The 17,662-nt window shown below is 44.3% G+C and overlaps 1 protein-coding gene across 1 annotated transcript in view; it reads right to left on the reverse strand.

Moving 5' to 3' along the window:
• The window catches only part of SLC7A9 (solute carrier family 7 member 9), a 29,227-nt gene extending 27,833 nt beyond the window's left edge, over positions 1-1,394 (reverse strand). Inside the window, exons 1-2 of the mRNA XM_043899067.1 lie at positions 1,280-1,394; positions 406-555 (exon numbers count right to left, since the gene is read on the reverse strand). Coding sequence (XP_043755002.1) covers positions 406-492 — 87 coding nt within the window. The 5' untranslated portion in view covers positions 493-555; positions 1,280-1,394. The remainder of the gene's footprint in view (positions 1-405; positions 556-1,279) is intronic.
• Between the last annotated feature and the right edge of the window lie 16,268 nt (positions 1,395-17,662).

The raw sequence follows: 17,662 nt of genomic DNA on the forward strand, positions 1-17,662 counted from the left end.
AGGGATCGCCTATGTCACTCCCATGTCAGACTCGCCACCCCAGCTACTGGCTAAGAAGAAATAGGATTTCCCTACTGCCGGAGGAATTCAAACTTAAGAGGACACATGTGGTGAAGGTGCTGTAGCAGGGATCCGACATCCGAAGTTGTCTCTGACTATCTAGGAAAAGACTGTTGGCCTGAGCAAACACCAGCCTTCTAGGTGCTTACCCAGCACATACAAGCACACGCATATTAACCTCACAAGAATATGCTGAGTTCACTGGCAAGAAGGAAGGGGGTGTGAGTGCGAGAAATTGTTTAATCAGAAGTGCTGTGTGTGTGTGGTGGAGGGGGAGGATGACTTGGTTGCGTACACCCACCTTGATTGGACCTGGGAAGGGCCTGTCCCCAAGGATGGCCTTACCTCCTTTTGGAGACTCATGGTCTTGGGTTCGCTGCTCTGGATCGACTTCTCATCCTCCTTCCTTTTTCTCAGGCTCGTCTCTTCCATTTTCCCCTCCTACCAGTTCTAGGAGGCTGCAAGGAGGCCACGGGCGTTCACTCGGCAAATGCTCTAGCGGACAAGATGCAAATAGAGTCAGCTGTGGGCTGTGAGCACTGATTTCACGAGCAGATAATTATCTACAGTTTTACAGTTGAGAAAGTGCAGCTGTTGACTTCGTAGGCATAATTTGCTCAGGTCCAACAACATTCTGACTGTCCTTCAGACCCTGGGGCAACTGGGGTTCCAGGCTCTTTTCCAAACTCCTCCAGCACCCCCACGCTCCCTCTCCCATCCTCTGGGTCCTATATCTCAGCAGTGACATGCCTAAAAGTCATTCTGCAGCCCAAGCTCATTTTTTCAAAAGCTTTTAGTAGAGAGGGAGGTGGGAGGGGGGAATCAGGATGGGGAATACGTGTAAATCCATGGCTGATTCATGTCAATGTATGACAAAACCCACTACAATATTGTAAAGTAATTAGCCTCCAACTAATAAAAATAAATGGAAAAAAAAAAGAAATATTTTAAAACATTCTAGAATCTACTTAATGGAGTCAAGTCTGAGGAAAGAAAGCTTTTCTCAAAATTAGTTTCAAAGTTTAAGGCCCCTCGCACATAATAGATCTACAGTACAGGTATTTTTTCATTGAGTGATGCAAAGAGCATTGATGAGAAAATAAAACAGTACAAGGCTGAACTAGTTGGTGGTCATTTCCTGTTCCCTTTCTCCAGATAAAGGCCCTCTCGGGTCCCCGGCCAGGGGCTCTGCCAGCCTTCCCATCACCGATGGCCTTACCTTCACCTTGACCTCGAGGAGCCCAGGGATCTCCCCTGGGTGTCTGACCACCTTCCTTCACACAGCTGTGTCCTAGGAATGGCCATGTCTCATGCCCAGGAGAGGAGTAAGCCAGAAGGTACAGAGGTCAACAAAGGTAATTATTAAACACCTTTTCTTTTTAATCTATGAAACTTGGGTAGACCATGCAAAAAAGGGGAGGGTTGGCCAAGTCAGTTTCTCTCCAAAATGTTTTTGTTTTGTTCGTTTGTGTCCAGACCGGTTTGTTTTAAAATTAACCAGAATGCTCCAAATCAACTGCATCTTGTAAGCAGAAATCTCTTTCTGAAAGATGAACCAGAGGAGGTCAATTTTGGAACCCACTCTTCTGTTATCTTAATAGGCTGTGTTTACAACTCCAGGCAGGCAGCACAAACAACAGCAAAGCTGCATGTGGACCTCTTTCAAGGCGGAGGGGGGTGGGGGGAGGACGGGAAGAAATTTCCCTCCCCACTGAGGAATTTCCTACAGCATCCTTGGTCCGCCATCCCTCTGGTTCTGACCAAGACCGCGGGGTGGTGGACGAGTCCTTCCCATTCACCTTGGCCAGTGGCTGGATTTTGGCACCCTCTGGATCCACAAGTTTGTCCAATAGGGACACAGCGAGGCCTCTGCTCTGCCCACATCTGCAGCCCTGGCCACACGCCTCTGTGATTCGTTACTGCTGCTGCTCAAGTGGCCCAGGCCTGTGCTCATAGGATTTTTTTAAAATTAATTTTTTAAATCAAAGTGTAGTTGATTTACAGTGTTTACTGCAAAGTGAGTCAGTTATACAAAATACATCTAGCCACTTTTTTTTTTTTTTTAACTTTTTATGTTGTGTTGGAGTATAGCCGGTTAGGGACTTCCCAAGGAGACCCAACTAGTTCATCCTAAAGGAAATCAGTCCTGAGTGTTCATTGGAAGGACTGATGCTGAAGCTGAAACTCCAATAGTTTGGCCGCCTGATGCGAAGAACTGACTCATTTGAAAAGACTCTGATGCTGGGAAATATTGAAGGTGGGAGGAGAAGGGGATGACAGAGGATGAGATGGTTAGATGGCATCACCGACTCAATGGACATGAGTTTGCGTAAACTCCAGGAGTTGGTGATGGACAGGGAGGCCTGGCGTGCTGCAGTGCATGGGGTTGCAAAGAGTTGGACACGACTAAGCAACTGAACTGAACTGAACTGATGGCTCAATGGTAAAGAATCTGCATGCTAAGGCAGGAGATGCAAGTTCAATCCCTGAGTCTGGAAGATCCCCTGGAGAAGGAAATGGCAACCCACTCGAGTACTCTTGCCTGAGAAATCCCATGGACAGAGGAGCCTGTCGAGCTATAGTCCATGAAGTTGCAGAAGAATCAGACACTTAGCAGCTAAACAACAGCAGCAACATAGCCAGTTAATAATGTGATGGTTTCAGTGGACAGCGAAGGGACTCAGCATACATATACAGGTATCCATTCTCCCCCAAACTCCCCTTCCATCCAGGCTGCCACATAGCACTGAGCAGAGTTCCTCGTTGGTCATCCATTTTAAATATGGTGGTATGTACTTGTCAATCTCAAACTCTCTATCTCCCCAATCCCATCCTTCCCCCCTTAGCCACTCTTTTTTATACTCTATCCCCATCTAGGCCATTACAGAGTACTGAGTTCCCATTGCCATACAGCAGGTCCTTATTAGTAGTTTATTTTATATATTATAGTGCGTATACGTCAATCCCAATCTCCCAGTTTATTCCTCCCCCCTTTCTCCCCCTGGTCACAATGTTTGTTTTCTACATCTGTGGCTGTACTTCTGTTTTGTAAAGAGGTTCATTTCTTAGATTCCGCGTATAAGTGATATTATACTTGTCTTTCTCTGACTTCACTCAGTGTGACAATCTCAGGTTGAAGGACTTTAAAATGAAAAGGTGTGCAGATGTCATCAATTTCGCATTCTTGCTTACTCTCACTTGGGGAAACCGAGGCCCCAGAGGGAGGGAAGCACATCAAGGGGTCTGGAGACCTCTCCTCTCGGAGAGGGAGCAGAGGGGCTGCAGTTGTGATCAGCGGGGCTGGGGGCAGACCCAGCCCTCCCCACTGACACCAACTCCTCCGCTTCTCTAATCCCTTATCTCAGATGAGATCTTATCTGAGACGGAAGAGCCCAGCCTAAAGCGTGGTTGCTTATCACTGGGCTCCTCCGGCGGCTGTGCTTGGGGGTAAATTTAACAGCATTCTAGATATCCAGATGAGCCCAAAGGTCACAGGACAGTGCTAGTGAGTCCCTGGGGATTACTTTGGAACAGGCAGACCTGGGAGAAAGGAAGATTTCTCGGGGTCATCTCTTAAAGCCTTCTGAGAAAGTGGGGCATCTTTGCTAGCCCAGAGTCAGGGTCCCAGTGTGGAAGTTTGTTACCTGTCCCCTCGGTGGGGCCCCATCTGCTCGTCAGGGCACCTGCTCCTCTTGACTGGCATGGTGCCAGAGCCTGAGGAGCGTGCTCATTCGCGGGCTATCTCTCTTCATTGGCTGTCTCTCTCTCTCTCTCTGGAGTGTGGAGGCAGGACCTGCCCACAGGCTTGTTAGAGTCACTCCTTCAGTATTTGCTAACACTGCAACATTCAGAGGAAGGTCTGAATGCAGACCTAGCAGAGCCCTGCAGAAGGCTCCCTGGGTCAAGGTCGCCCGAAAGGGCTGATAGGCTAACAGAAACCACTGAAGACAGCAGAATGGTGGTGATGAGCGGGAAGGTCTATGGATCCACACCAGCCTCATGGCCTCTGAGTTACTTACGGCTCTCTGAGCACTGAATTCTGAATCTGTAAAATGGGCCAGTACCGGCACACCCCCTTCACCAAACAGTGAGAACTGCAGAAGGTTATGCATTAAGCTTCCTGCGTGCGTACGTGCTAAGTCACTCAGTCGTGTCCGACTCTTTGCGACCCTATGGACCGTAGCCTGCCAGGTTCCTCTGTCCATAGGGATGCTCCAGGCAAGAATACTGGCGTGGGTTATCATGAACTCCCCCAGGGGATCTTCCCAACCCAGGGATCGAACCCAAGTCTCATGTCTCCTGCATTGGGAGGTGGTGCCACCTGGGAAGCCCGCATTTAGCTTCGGGGTTCTGTTAAAGCAGAGGATCCCCTGGTCTTCTTGGGTCTGTGTCGAATGCTCAGATGCTGAGTTTGGAACACCTGGGCACAGGGATCCTTGTTGAGGGTCAGTTCATTTTTAGTCCTTGTGAGCATTTCTTTTCTTAAAAGTTGTTTCTTTTTGTTTCATTTTTCCCCAACAGAGTGAGTGTTCAATCAATTATCATAAAGCTCCCCCCTCCCTGCTCTTGCCGCATCAGGGAAAATAATGTGGATTTGTCTCAACACCATTTTTTCCCCCAATTCTTTAAGACCTTTGGCTCATTGTGCATCCAGCCCTTCCACCACATGGCTTAAGTTTTACCTCACTGTAGTCAATTTCCTCTTACAGTTCATTTCCTAGGAGGTTTCGTGTTATTTTATTTTTTCATAAAACTCCATGAAACTTGTTTCTTAAGTTTCTGCTAAAACTCTTGACTTTCCCTTTCTTTTCTTTCTTTTTTTTTGGCTACACCACACAGCATATGGGATCTTAGTTCCCCAACCAGGAATGGAACCCACATCCCCTGCAGTAGAATCACAGAGTCTTAACTCCTGGACCACCAGGGAAGTCCTGACCTTCACTTTCTTTTTTAAAAAAATTATTTAGTTAGTTGTTTTTGGCTGTGCTGGGTCCTTGTTGCCGCGCTGGCTTTTCTGTAGCTGTGGCGAGCTAGTTTACTCTCTAGTTGCGGTAATGGGCTTCTCATTGCAGTGACGTCTCTAGCTGCAAAGCAGAGGCTCTAGGACACTCAGACTTCAATAGTTGCATCATGTGGACTCTGTAGTTGCAACTCCCAGGCTCTGGAGCTCAGGCTCAATAGTTGTGGCACGCGGGCTGAGTTGTTAGGATATGGGATCTTCCCAGACCAGGGATCGAACCCATGTCTCCTTCATTGGGAAGCAGATTCTTTACCACTGAGCCACCCAGGGAAGCCCCGTGACCTTCACTTTCAAACTGTGCTTTTTCCAGTCGTAACGATGCTTGCAATCTGAAGGTGATAACACCATCTGCATCTTATCATCTTATATTTGGTCTGTATTTGGTTCCCTGGCCCTGTAATGGTTTATAAAGACATGTTTAGCCCTGCAGTGTAAATCTATATCCCCACAGCCTCTTGCTGTCTTGCCCTCAGAGTCACCGTCCTCTGAATCAGCAGCAAGATCAAACCTTCAGACAGATTCTGACTCTTCCTTTACCAGTTAAATCTTGTTCCAGACCTGGTGCGAGTTTTCAGACCTCCTCTTCCTAAGTTCACTTGCCTTAGATTCCTTCCCTGTGCTTTTGACAGTAGTTTTTGGGAGAATCCAAAAGACTGTACTAATGTTCACTTACTGACCTGAATTCCAACTGGAAAAACTCATAAATAGTCAGTGGAATGTGCAAAGTCTTTAAAAGTCAAGAATTTACAGTCTGACCATAAAATAATTAGCAAGGAAAGCATAATTTAAAATCTCTTATCTGGGAAACAATCTGTATCTATATATATCCAAGAGCTATTTGAATAGTGCAATTCTACCTTAGAACTTTGTCCATTCTTTTTTGAGATATAATTGACATATAGTATTATATTAGTTTTAAGTGTACAATGACCCTCTATTTGTATGTATTGTGAAATGACTGCCCCAATAAATCTAGTTAACATCTGTCACTACACGTCGTTTCAATTTTTTTTTTTCCCTTGTGATGAGATCTGTAAAGATCTACTTTCTTAGCAATTCTCAACAGAGACAGTATTTTTTACAATTTTTATTTCCTTTGTTTGACTGCATCGGGTCTTGGTGGCATGTGGAATCTTTGTTGCCGCACGTGGACCCTCTAGTTGAGGTGTGAGGGTTCAGCAGTGGCCGCTCTTGGCCTCAGTTGCTCTTCAGCATGTGGGATCTTAGGTCCTTGACCAGGGAGCGAACCTACGACTCCTGCACTGCAAGGCATGTTCTTAACCACTGGACCATCAGGGACGTTCCTCAAATAATACCGTATTATTAACTATAGTCACTGCACTGTACATTATGTCTCTAAAACATTTGTCTTGTAACAAGAAGCAGTACCTTTTGACCACCTTCACCCATTTTGCCTTCTTCTCGCCTCTGGCAACTACCAACCTGTCTCTATATCCATGAGCTTGGTTTGCTTGGGTTTTGGGGGAGTTTTTTGTTCATTTTTTTGGGCTTGTTTCTTTGAATCCTACATGCAAGTAAGAGCATTTTTATTTGTTTTTCTTTGACTTATTTCACGTAGCATAATGCTGTTACAGTCCATTCATGTTATCACAAATGGGAAGATTTCCTTCTTTTTATGGCTAAATAATATCCTATTCTCTCTTTATATATTTGTACATGTGTATATATATGTCACATCTTCTTTATTCATCCTTTGAGGGACATTTAGGTTGTTACCACATCTTGGCTATTATAAATAATGCTGCAGTGAACATGGGGATATAGATATCTTTTTAAGTTTGTGTTTTTACCCAGAAGTGGAATTTCTAGATCATATGGTAGTTCTATTTTTAATCTGCATATTGTTTTCCATAGTGGCTGTACCAATTTACACACCGCCAACGATGTAGAGGGATCCCTTTTCTCCACATCCTTGCAAACACTTGTTATTTCTAGTCTTTTTGATAATATCCATTCTGATAGGTGTTAGGTGATATCTCATTGTGATTTTAATTTGCATTCCCCTGATTATTAGTGATGGTGAGCATCTTTCCATGTATGTGTTGGTCATCGGTATGTCTTCTTTGGAAAAACATCTTCAGATACCTCTGCCTATTTTTTAATCAGATTTTTTTTGCTGTTGACTTGTACATATAGGTAGATAGATAGATAGATAGATAGATGATGTTACAGTTTCTATTGAAGCATAATTTTTTTTTGTCTAAGGCCACCCTCATTTCTACCAAAGATAACCAAATTGACCCTCATTTGTTTTCAAAGTAAGTTTAGTTTCGTTAAACTTGGCCTGATTATTTATATAAGTTCAGCAAGAACATGAATTGACCATAGAGGCTATTTTAAATCTGCATTGCTGGAACTTTTCATAAAAATCTCCAGATTGAACTTTTTTAATAGCCTTTTGAGGCGAGGAAGCCATGTTAAGGACTTGTCATCAGGCTCACCTGTAATATCTACATTCAGGTAAATTCCTCTCTTCTGGAAGGCCCACAGAATAGCCTGCAGTTGACAGGCCGCCAGAAAGTGACCTTCCTTGCTCACCGGACAAGGCTGTTGGAAATAGTGTGAGCCAGGATGTCAATTTTAGCTCCTAAAGCTGTCCATTCAAATCTGATTCTATGCACATTCTCCAATAAGACATTTTAGTCAAAGCCAGGGCAATACAACTGATGTTTCTAAATGTGTCCTGTTACAAAGAGACCAGATTCTTAGTAAACTTATATAAATAACTATATTGCCATAAAAGTGAGAAAGAATTGCTTACTAAGAGTTTCCAAATTCTAGAGTGATCAGGTAGGGAGAGAGATAAATGTTTCCATTTTGCTAGCAAAGGTATAATTTACCAAATTGCTGTGATTCATAGTGAGCGTAAGAGGAAATGTTTTTGAGCATAAGAGGAAAGGTTTTCTTGTTTCTAGAAAACAAACATTAAAAAAAAACATAACATTTTAGACAAAAAGTCATAAAATTATATTCATCAGCTCATTCGGTCTTATGTAACTAATTTGCATGGATCATTTGTTAGCAGTTTTATGAAGCTATCAGGTTTACCATTAGAGGTCTGTGATCTTACCTAGTTCAATGGTATGATCTGAAATTTATCAGAAACATATACTTGTCGAAAAGTCCTTTCTATGAGTCTTCTTGAAGATGAAGCATTTTTACAGAAGCATCAATAGTAACTGTCTGTAAATGACAAAGACAAATGGCATGGTTAAAGATGTGATTACAATGCAGTTGACAAGGAAATTTGGTTATTTTGATGACATACAACACTTTAAGATGATAACTAAAATTATGACTGATCGCATTTTATCAGGATATATCAGATTTTTAGAAATTTCACATCATTTTTTTAGAACATATGTATTCATCAATGCAATATAACCTAAGATGGTTTATCATCACTTATTTGACAATGCTTCCCATGTAATTTAGCATGCCAATCAAGCCTTATTAGCTTAATATTTCTCTTTGACATGTTTAAGGGACCCTCTGGAGAATCCCAAAATTTGCTAGAGGTCAGACAGACTTCATTTAGAATTTGATTTGAGAAAGTTAATCAAAGATATCAGAAGGTTTTAAACACTTGTTCAAATAGGATCATAAGTCACTGTGAAACAATGCTTAGTTATTCACTTAACCAAAGTGACAAAGACTTTACAGGCAAATACAGAAAATTTAATAATTGTTGAAAAAAAAACCCAACTCCTTTGCTCTGGTAATATGGAAAATATTCAGTGTAAGTAATCAAAAACCTGATAAAACAACACATGAAATTATTTTGATGAAACATAAAAATCTCTGCTTTTTAGACAGACTATTCAGAGGTAAAGAAAAACCTATTACAATTTCCTTACCATAGCGGCCTTTTGTCTTTTCAATATGGAGAAAAAACAAATTCTGATTTTGTACCAGCTTTTAATATTTATTCACTCAAATCCATTTCAAGCTTAGCCAGTCCTGACCATGCACGAGACTTTTTTCTCAGGGTTCATTTCCCCTAAACCCTCTTTAACTTCCCTTTTTCCATTCAGATTTTGTCCTATGCTTTGCTTCTCTTTTCCCCCTTTTAAGCGTCTTATCTATTTATTTATTTTGGCTGTGCTGGGTCTTGGTTTCATTTCTGCATGTGGGCTTTCTCTAGTTGCGGTGTATGGGTTTCTCATTGCAGTGGCTTTTCTTGTGGAACATGGGCTCTAGGGTGTTCGGATTCCAGTAGTTGCTGCCTGTGGGCTTAGTCGCCCTGCGGCATGTGAGATATTCCTGGACCAGGGATCAAACCCATGTCCCTTATATTGGCAGGCAGACTCTCAACAGCTGGACCACTTGGGAGGTCCCTCCCTCTCTTTTTTTAAACCTCTCTTTAGGACCTGTCTTTTCTTTTTGTTATTGTTGTTCAGTCGCTAAGTTGTGTCCAACTCTTTGCAACCCATGGACTGCAGCATGCCAGGCTCCTCTGTCTTCCACTGTCTCCTAGAGTTTGCTCAAATGCATGTCTAGGGAGCCAGTGATGCTATTTAACCATCTCATCCTCTGCCACTCCCTTCTCCTCCTGCCTTCAGTCTTTCCCAGCATCAGGGTCTTTTCCAATGAGTCAGCTCTTCGCATCAGGTGGCCAAAGTATTGGAGTTTCAACTTCAGCATCAGTCCTTCCAATGATATTCAGGGTTGATTTAGTTTAGGATTGACTGGTTTGACCTCCTTGCTGTCTGAGAGACTCTCAAGAGTCTTCTCCAGCACCACAATTTGAAAGCATCAATTCTTTGGTGCTCAGCCTTTTTTATGGTCTAACTCTCTATTCCGTTAGCAACATTCATTTACATTCCTTATATCTTTTTAAAAAATTTCCTTGCATATGAATATATTTTTCTATTTATTTTACTGACTTTAATTACATCAAATAATTAAAATTATTGGAACTCCATTCAGAAACTTTTTCTAGTGAAAATTAAAAAGTAAGCAAGTGTGAACTGTTTGCTTTTTGATTGTCAAACTTATGAATACATTTCATAGTTTCTAGAAACATTCATTTCCTCATATTTTTTTTTCAATGTGGTATAATATGTGTTTTTAATGGACCTCAACATCTTTGGTTTTTATGTAATAAGACAAAAGTAAGTAAACTTAAGATTTGTTTAGCAAGTAATGTTTTAGTATCTTTCATTATTTGGAAATTATCTAGAATATTCAGTAAATTCCTATCATTTAACTTAGCAAAACTCTAAGGTTTTAAGACCAAAGGATTTTGGAAGATAATTTTGTTTTATCCCACTTGCATTTATCTAATGGAGAAGGAAATGGCAACCCACTCCAGTATTCTTGCCTGGAGAATCCCAGGGACAGAGGAGCCTGGTGGGCTGCCGTCTATGGGGTCGCACAGAGTTGGACACGACTGAAGTGACTTAGCAGCAGCAGCATCTATCTAAATCATTTGTTCCCAATAATGTGCATATCACCCATGAAAACTTTATGAGACATTAAACAAAGTCAATCATTTTCTTTCTTTTAAGAAAGAAATTCATTTATTTAGACTGCTCTGGGTTTTCATTGCTGCATGCGGGCTTACTCTAGCTGTGGTGAGCTGGGGCTACTCCTCATTGCCATCTGTGGTCTTCTCATTGTGGTGACTGCTTTTGTTGCGGAGCTTGGGTTCTCGAGTGCACAGGCTTCAGTAGCTCCGGGCTCAGTAGTTGTGGCACATGGGCTTTGTTGCCCCGTGGCATGTGGGATCGTCCCAGGCCGGGGACTGAACCTGTGTCTCCTGCATTGGCAGGCAGATTCTTTACCCCTGAGCCACCAGGGCAGCTCCCGGAGACAGGCTTAATTCTGCACAGGGGGGCCCAACTAATGGCTCCCTGGCGTTTGACCGCTATAGGAGTGCTCAGAGGGACTTGATGAGGATTCTTTCATTTTGGAAGTAGCTTGTAGGGGTTGATTTTTCCAGGACTTTATAAATACCCAGTCTCCTGAGTTTACAGTGGAGTAAACTGGGGCTGTGACCTGCAGTGGGCTGGCCTCTGTTTTCATTTTCTTGTATGACCTACTGAACCTGGCCTGAGTTAATAACACTGGAGATGGGCTTGGGTTTCTGGGTCAGTTAACATGTTTAGAGTGCGAAATGGTCTTCTATAAGTCATTTCAAAAGGGCTTACCTTGGTAGTTGTCTTAGGAGTCATCCTGACCATTAAGAGAGGTATTGGCAGCAGGTGATGTCACCGCTCAGATGTTTCCTGACAGAATTTCCTTAAGGTTTTCTTTAGAGTCTGATGAGCCTGCTCTACTTTTCTGGAGGACCGAGGTCTCCAGGGTGAGTGCAGGTGGTATTTCATACCTAAGACCTATGATAACTGTTGGGTAACCTTTGCTACAGATGAATGGACATTGTCACTCTGGAGATGGCGGGGCGACCCGAACCTAGAAATGATTTCTCTTAAAAGCACTGTGGCCACTTCAATTGGCTTTTCTGCCCTAGTGGGAAAGGCCTCTATCCATCCAGCAAAAGTATCTATAAAGACTAGTAAGGGGACTTCCCTGGTGGTCCAGTGGTTAAAAATCTGCCTTCTGATGCAGGGGACACAGGTTCGCTCCCCGGTCAGGGAACCAAGATCCCACATGCCATGGGGCAACTAAGCCTGTGTGTTGTGAACTCCAGAGCCCAGTGCTCTGGAGCCTGAGCGCAACTACTGAGTCCACATGTCACAACTAGAGAGAAGCCTGTGTGCTGCAACAAAGATCCCGAGTGCTGCAACTAACACTCAATGCAGCCGAAAAATTAAACACATAAATATATATTGTTAAAAAGACTAGTAAGTATTTGAAACCCTGGAAAGAAGGCATTTGGGTAAAATCTATTTTCCACTCCTCCCCTGGCTGAGTCCCGCATTGCTGGACTGGGCTAACAAGAAGGTGAGGAGGCTTGAGGTCGCTTCCTGGATTATGAGTGGCACAAAGGACGCAGGCTTGAGTAACCCTCCTTATTGCATCCGAGAGGCCTTTTCTGTAAAAGCCAGAAAACAATTGAAGACATTGCATTTCTCCCCAGGTAGAGAGAGTCATGCAACCCTTTAGCAATTTTCCATTGTTCAGAAAGAGTTATAAGTAATTTCTGATCTATGTGCCACCAACCATCCTCTCCCTTAGTTCCCCTTTGGTCCTGTGCCCAGGTCACTTCAGGAGTCGAGTACCTGGGTACAACGTTAGAAGTGATAAGGGATGGGGTTAATGCCATTTCTCTTGTAGACAATAGGGCAGCTTTCTTAGCTTCCTGATCTGCTCTGTTTTTCCCTGGATAATTTGGGAATTTCCTTTTGGTGCCTGTGGCAGTGGATGACTGCCACTTGTTTTGGCTTTTGGACTGCTTGTATAAGGCGCAAACCTCAGCCCCATATTTTATAGAGGAATTTCTTGCATTTAAAAGTCCCCCTTTCCAGAAAGCGGCATAGGCATATAAAACAAGGAAGGCATATTTTGAGTCTGTAAATCTATTTATAACTTTTCCTTCCCTTAGAATTAGGGCTCAGATTAGAGCTATCAGTTCAGCCTTTGAGGCTGAAGTGTTGAGTAGCAAAGGTTTTGCTTCCGTGACACTGTGGGTGCTCACAATAGCATACTCTGCCCTCCTGATGACAGGGACAGAGCAAAGGGACAAAGTAAATAATTAAATAGTTAATCCCACCAGGGGATGATAAATAGAAAAAACGTGGGAGACCCCTATTTGTTAATGATAGCGCAAGAGAGAAGGTTTGCTTAACCACAAAATCAGGTAGGCTTGCTTAGCGACAAAACCATGCAACAGAAGCTGGAGGCATGCCCCAAAACAATAAAACATGTGACGTAAGACCCACATCCTGCCCAGTGAGCTCAGTAAGTTAATGATCCCTAGGACATGCTCTCTGCACTCATAAGAAAGGATAATTTGTAGACCTAGCTTGACCAGTTAGGGACAAGAAAACTCCCCTGCTCAATCTGGAGGAGGAGATGACGATGGAAGCGTGACGTCTACTCAAGAAAGGCAAAGGAGTTCTTCTCCCTCTCCCCACGTTTCCTTTGATTATAAAACTGTAGCTCAGAAGGTTCTCAGGGCACAGCATCTCTTGCCTACATGCCTGTAAGCCTCACATGCATCCTATTCTGCAAATCGCTTCTTATCTGTCACTTCGCCTCTTGCTGAATTCTTTTCTGCACTGAGACATAAAGAACTGTGTACCAGGCCTCATCAGATCCCCCCAGATGACACCAAACAGTTTCACTGACACCATCTTTAATAAAACTACTGACATCAATAAACTGTCCTTCCTCGGGGTTTTCTATGGCTTGACCTGTTAGAGCAGACCTGCAGGAATAGACCTGCCCCAGGGTTTTGAGGCAAGAATGTATAGTTCTGGGTCTTCAGCAGGCATTGGTGTAGCTGGGCTCAGGATGTGACAAGTTTTGAGAGTCACTGCTGGAGAACCAAGAGGTAAAGCTTGGTACTTAGTATTCAACCCCCTGTTAGTCAGTGGTGGCCTTTGATCTCCAGAATCAAGCTTTGCACTTGAAGGGGGGTGGGGGGGCCTGGACTTGTAGTGGCTGTCCAAAGGTAAGCTTGGTTGCTCCTTCTACTAACAGAGTGGTGGCATCTACTGTCCGGAGGATGCCAGGCCAGCCTCAGCCACGGAACCTATTTGCTTGGAGAAATAGCCTATGGGCTGGGGAACTTCCACTAGCTTTTGTACTAGGAACTCCCAGAGATATCCCTTGTTTTTCAGCTATGTACAAGATGAATGGCTTGTTTAAACTGGGGGGACCCAGAGCAGGGGCTCTGGTGAGGGAGGGCCCGCTTGATATCATTAAAAACCTTTTTCTGTTCCCTGTTCCAAAGCAAAGACTTGGTATTAGGGCCTTTAGTGGCTTCATGTAGGGGCGTGGCCATTAGGTCAAGTCCTAGAATCCAAATTCTGCAAAATCCTGCCATGCCCCAAAAGTACAGAGATGTTTCTTAGTCTTTGGGGTACTTAGGCCCGGTATAACTAGTTTTCTGTCTGGAGATAGCTGTCTACTCCCAGGGTTTATAATATATCCCAGGTATTTAACCTGTTGCTTTGAAATTTGTGCTCTTCTCTGAGAGACTCTGTAATCCTGGGTTTTAAGGAAATTAAGGATCTCAATGGTGCTTTGATCTGAGGCCTCTCTTGTGGGGCTACATGTTAGTATGTCATCTATATACTGTAGAATAGCACCTCCTTTTATGTATGCTTCCCTTAGTTCCTTTCCTAGGGCCTCAGTGAACAAGTGTGGGCTGTCCCGAAACCCCTGAGGCAATACCGTCCACGTATATTGTTGCATTTTGCCTAAATCAGGGTTAATCTTCTCGAATGCAAACAGATACTGTGATGAGGGCTGAACAGGGATGCAGAAGAAGGCATCCTTGAGGTCGAGCATGGCAAACCATTGAGCATTTTCAGGGACCTGAGAATGTATGTCAAAAGGATTGGCCAGGAGGGGATGTATAGGGACTGCAGCATCGTTTGCTACCTTCAGGTCTCGTATCATCCTGTATTCCTTGTTTGGCTTAACAACTGGCAGAACAGAAGTATGGTATAGAGACTGGCAGGGTACCAAGATTCCACGCATTAAGAATTTATCTAGGAGGGGTTATAACCCCCTTTTTGCTTCTAGGTTGATGGGGCACTGTCTCTTGTTAGGGTAAGTTACTTCTGGCTTAAGGCTCATTTTTATGGGTTGGGCATTTCTGGCTTTCCCAGGGACCCCTTGGTCCCACCCGGGAGAGCTCACTACCTGCAGAATGTGATTTGGAATAGGACTTTGTTCTTCTGGCTTGTCTTCATCATCAGAGTCAAGATGAGGGGGCTGCTTGGGGTCTCCTAACCAGAGTATGGCCTGGTTAGGGCGCTTAGGAGGTCCCGCCCCACCAGGGGGTTGGGACACTCATGCATAACTAAAAAGGCATTGTGAAATCAACCACTGCTCGAATGGGCAAGTGAGAGAAGCGAAGTAATAGGTGTGAGGCTTTTCGTCAACACCAATCATAGCACAGCTTTTGGAGGAAAGAGGTCTTGCGTGAGAAATTAAGACAGAGTGAGTGGTTCCTGTATCAACTGAAAAATAAATTTTCTCACCTGCCACATCAAGGACTACCTGGGGGTCCTCAGTGGAGATAGACTAGAATCCCCGGGCTGTCTCAGTCACCCAGCATGGCCATCTTGGGAGCGGGTTTCCCCCTTCCCCTTGGGGACTTCTTCCAATGGCCTGTTTGCAGGCTGGGCATCGCCTGGGGGCTCTTTCTCGCAAATCTCAGGCCCAGTGGCCAGTTGACTTGCATTTTTAGCTTTCCCCTTGTCTCCTGTGGCTCAGCTGGTTAAGAATCTGCCTGGAATGCGGGAGACCTGGGTTGGATCCCTGGGTTGGGAAGATCCCCTGGAGAAGAACGGAAAGGCTACCCACTCCAGTATTCTGGCCTGGAGATTTCCATGGACTGTATAGTCCATGGGGTCACAAAGAGTCAGACACCACTGAGCGACTTTCACTTCACTTGTTGATTTCACCTCCAGACAGATAGTCGACTTTCTTGGCCCCCTTGGGTTGTTCTGAGGTCGCAAAAGCATGGCTGACTGCGATGGATCTCAGGTTTACATGAGCCCTAGCCTGTCTTTTCTCACATTGAGTTCTTTTTCCCCTCCTCAGCCTGATCTTGATTGTTAAATACCCCAAAAATCACCTCTAGGAGTTGGGGCATGGGGGTTTGGGGGCCAAATTGTAACTTTGGGGGTTTTTGCCTCATATCGGGGTGGACTAGATGATGAAGTGTTGTTCCTGCAGGGACTGACCAGAAGTGGAGGGATTTATGTTGGTATACTTTCTAAATACCTCTGCTAGCTGCCTGTGAAAGATGGCTGGGTTTTCTTTCTCTTATTGGGTTACCTCTTTAACCCTTTCGGTAATGACTGGTGTTTAGACACACTTTCTCATGACACACATTGGATCATGTTTCCTGGCTGTTGTTCCCACCTGGGAATTATAATCTGGGGGTTCCTGACTTGGGACTGCGTCTCCATACATAGCATGATGTTAGGGTTGGTCTCTGGCAAGCTGGTCAGCATGCCCCTGGGCTGTTGTCCAGATTCTCTGTTTTTCCCCAGGAGTACAGCAGGTGGATAGAACTGCTTGGACATCTTTCTAAGTTAAGTCATAGATCAGGGCTGGGTCATGAAACCCTTCAACAAACTCACTAGGATCTTCAGAAAATTGGCCCAGTTTCTGTTTGTATTGGGTTAAGTCAGTTAAAGAGAATAGCACATGTATACTCTGATTGTTCTTTCACCATTTGCCTCTTCCCTAAGAGGGCGTGATTTTTCCACTCCTCGGAGATAAGAAGTCCCACCATGGGTCACCCTGCAGGACTATTCTCTCGAATCTGGGGTTATCAGATTGTGGGATATAAGGGGACATAGGGAGGTGGAATTGGGGATTGGTCAGAGGGACCAGGAGAAGTTGTTGGCTTTGGAGAATCAAGTTGCTCTGAGAAGTAGAGACCCTGTTAAGAGTGGGAGGCGCTGGGTTAGCATCCTGACAGAATGGGAATCATCTAAAATGCCAGGAAAGCTTTCTGATTCCCGAGGCTTTAAATGGTAAGAGCCGTATAGGGCAGGATTCTGGTAAAGAAAGAAAGCAAAAGCTTGAACATAGGGAACCTCAGTCCATTTCCCATTTTGTGATAGTAAAGATCTAATTGTGAGATATTATTATAAGTTAGGGACCCATTTTCAGGCCATTTTTCTCCATTTCCCAGCTAATACAAAGGTCAGGCACTGCTACAGTAAGATTTAAGTTTCTCCTTTCTTGGCCTTTCTGTCTTAAAAAATTTCCAGTTCCTAAGAACACATTCCAGGGGCGTTTCTTCTGGCTTTGAAGGGGACCGTCCCATGTCGAGTAACCTGCAACCGAGAACAGAGTGCTCCTAGAAGTGTAATCCAGTGTCCTAGATACCTTTAGGAGGCATCGGAAGGGGTTCAGAGCATCCCTGCGGTTCTTTTCGATCTTATTGCTTGACGGGGTGTTGAGCATCTTCTGCTCCCGCATTGAATCACGGTCAGACGTTTCTCTGGCCCCCTTGATACTCTGTGCAAGGTGCCCAACTCAGCACCGCTGAAGGACTTTTGAGCCAGTATAGACTGGTTGCCAAAGCTTGGCTTGGGAAGGAATCCCTTGCCTGGAAAATCACAAGGACAGAGTAACCTGGCAGGTTACATACAGCCCATGGGTCAGAGTCAGACACGACTGTGCATGCACACACATACACTTTGTTTATACAGCTTATGTCCTGTGATAAGTCTCCCTACGTTGGGGTGTATTCCTTGAGACTGAGCATCTATGACATTCATAATTTGGGCCTTTGGGGGTGGCCAGCCCAATAGGTTGTCCATAGCAGTATGGAGGTTGCCAAGGCCTGGAGTAAGGGAGGGGTGTGTTCTGATAGATGCAAAGAGAAACGCTTGCAGAAACTGGAGTTGGACGATCAGAAAATGGCATGGGGTTCCGGGCTTCAGGGCCAAGAGTGGGAAA

This window comes from Cervus elaphus, chromosome 4 (genome assembly GCF_910594005.1).
Source record: "Cervus elaphus chromosome 4, mCerEla1.1, whole genome shotgun sequence".
Lineage (NCBI taxonomy): Eukaryota > Metazoa > Chordata > Mammalia > Artiodactyla > Cervidae > Cervus > Cervus elaphus.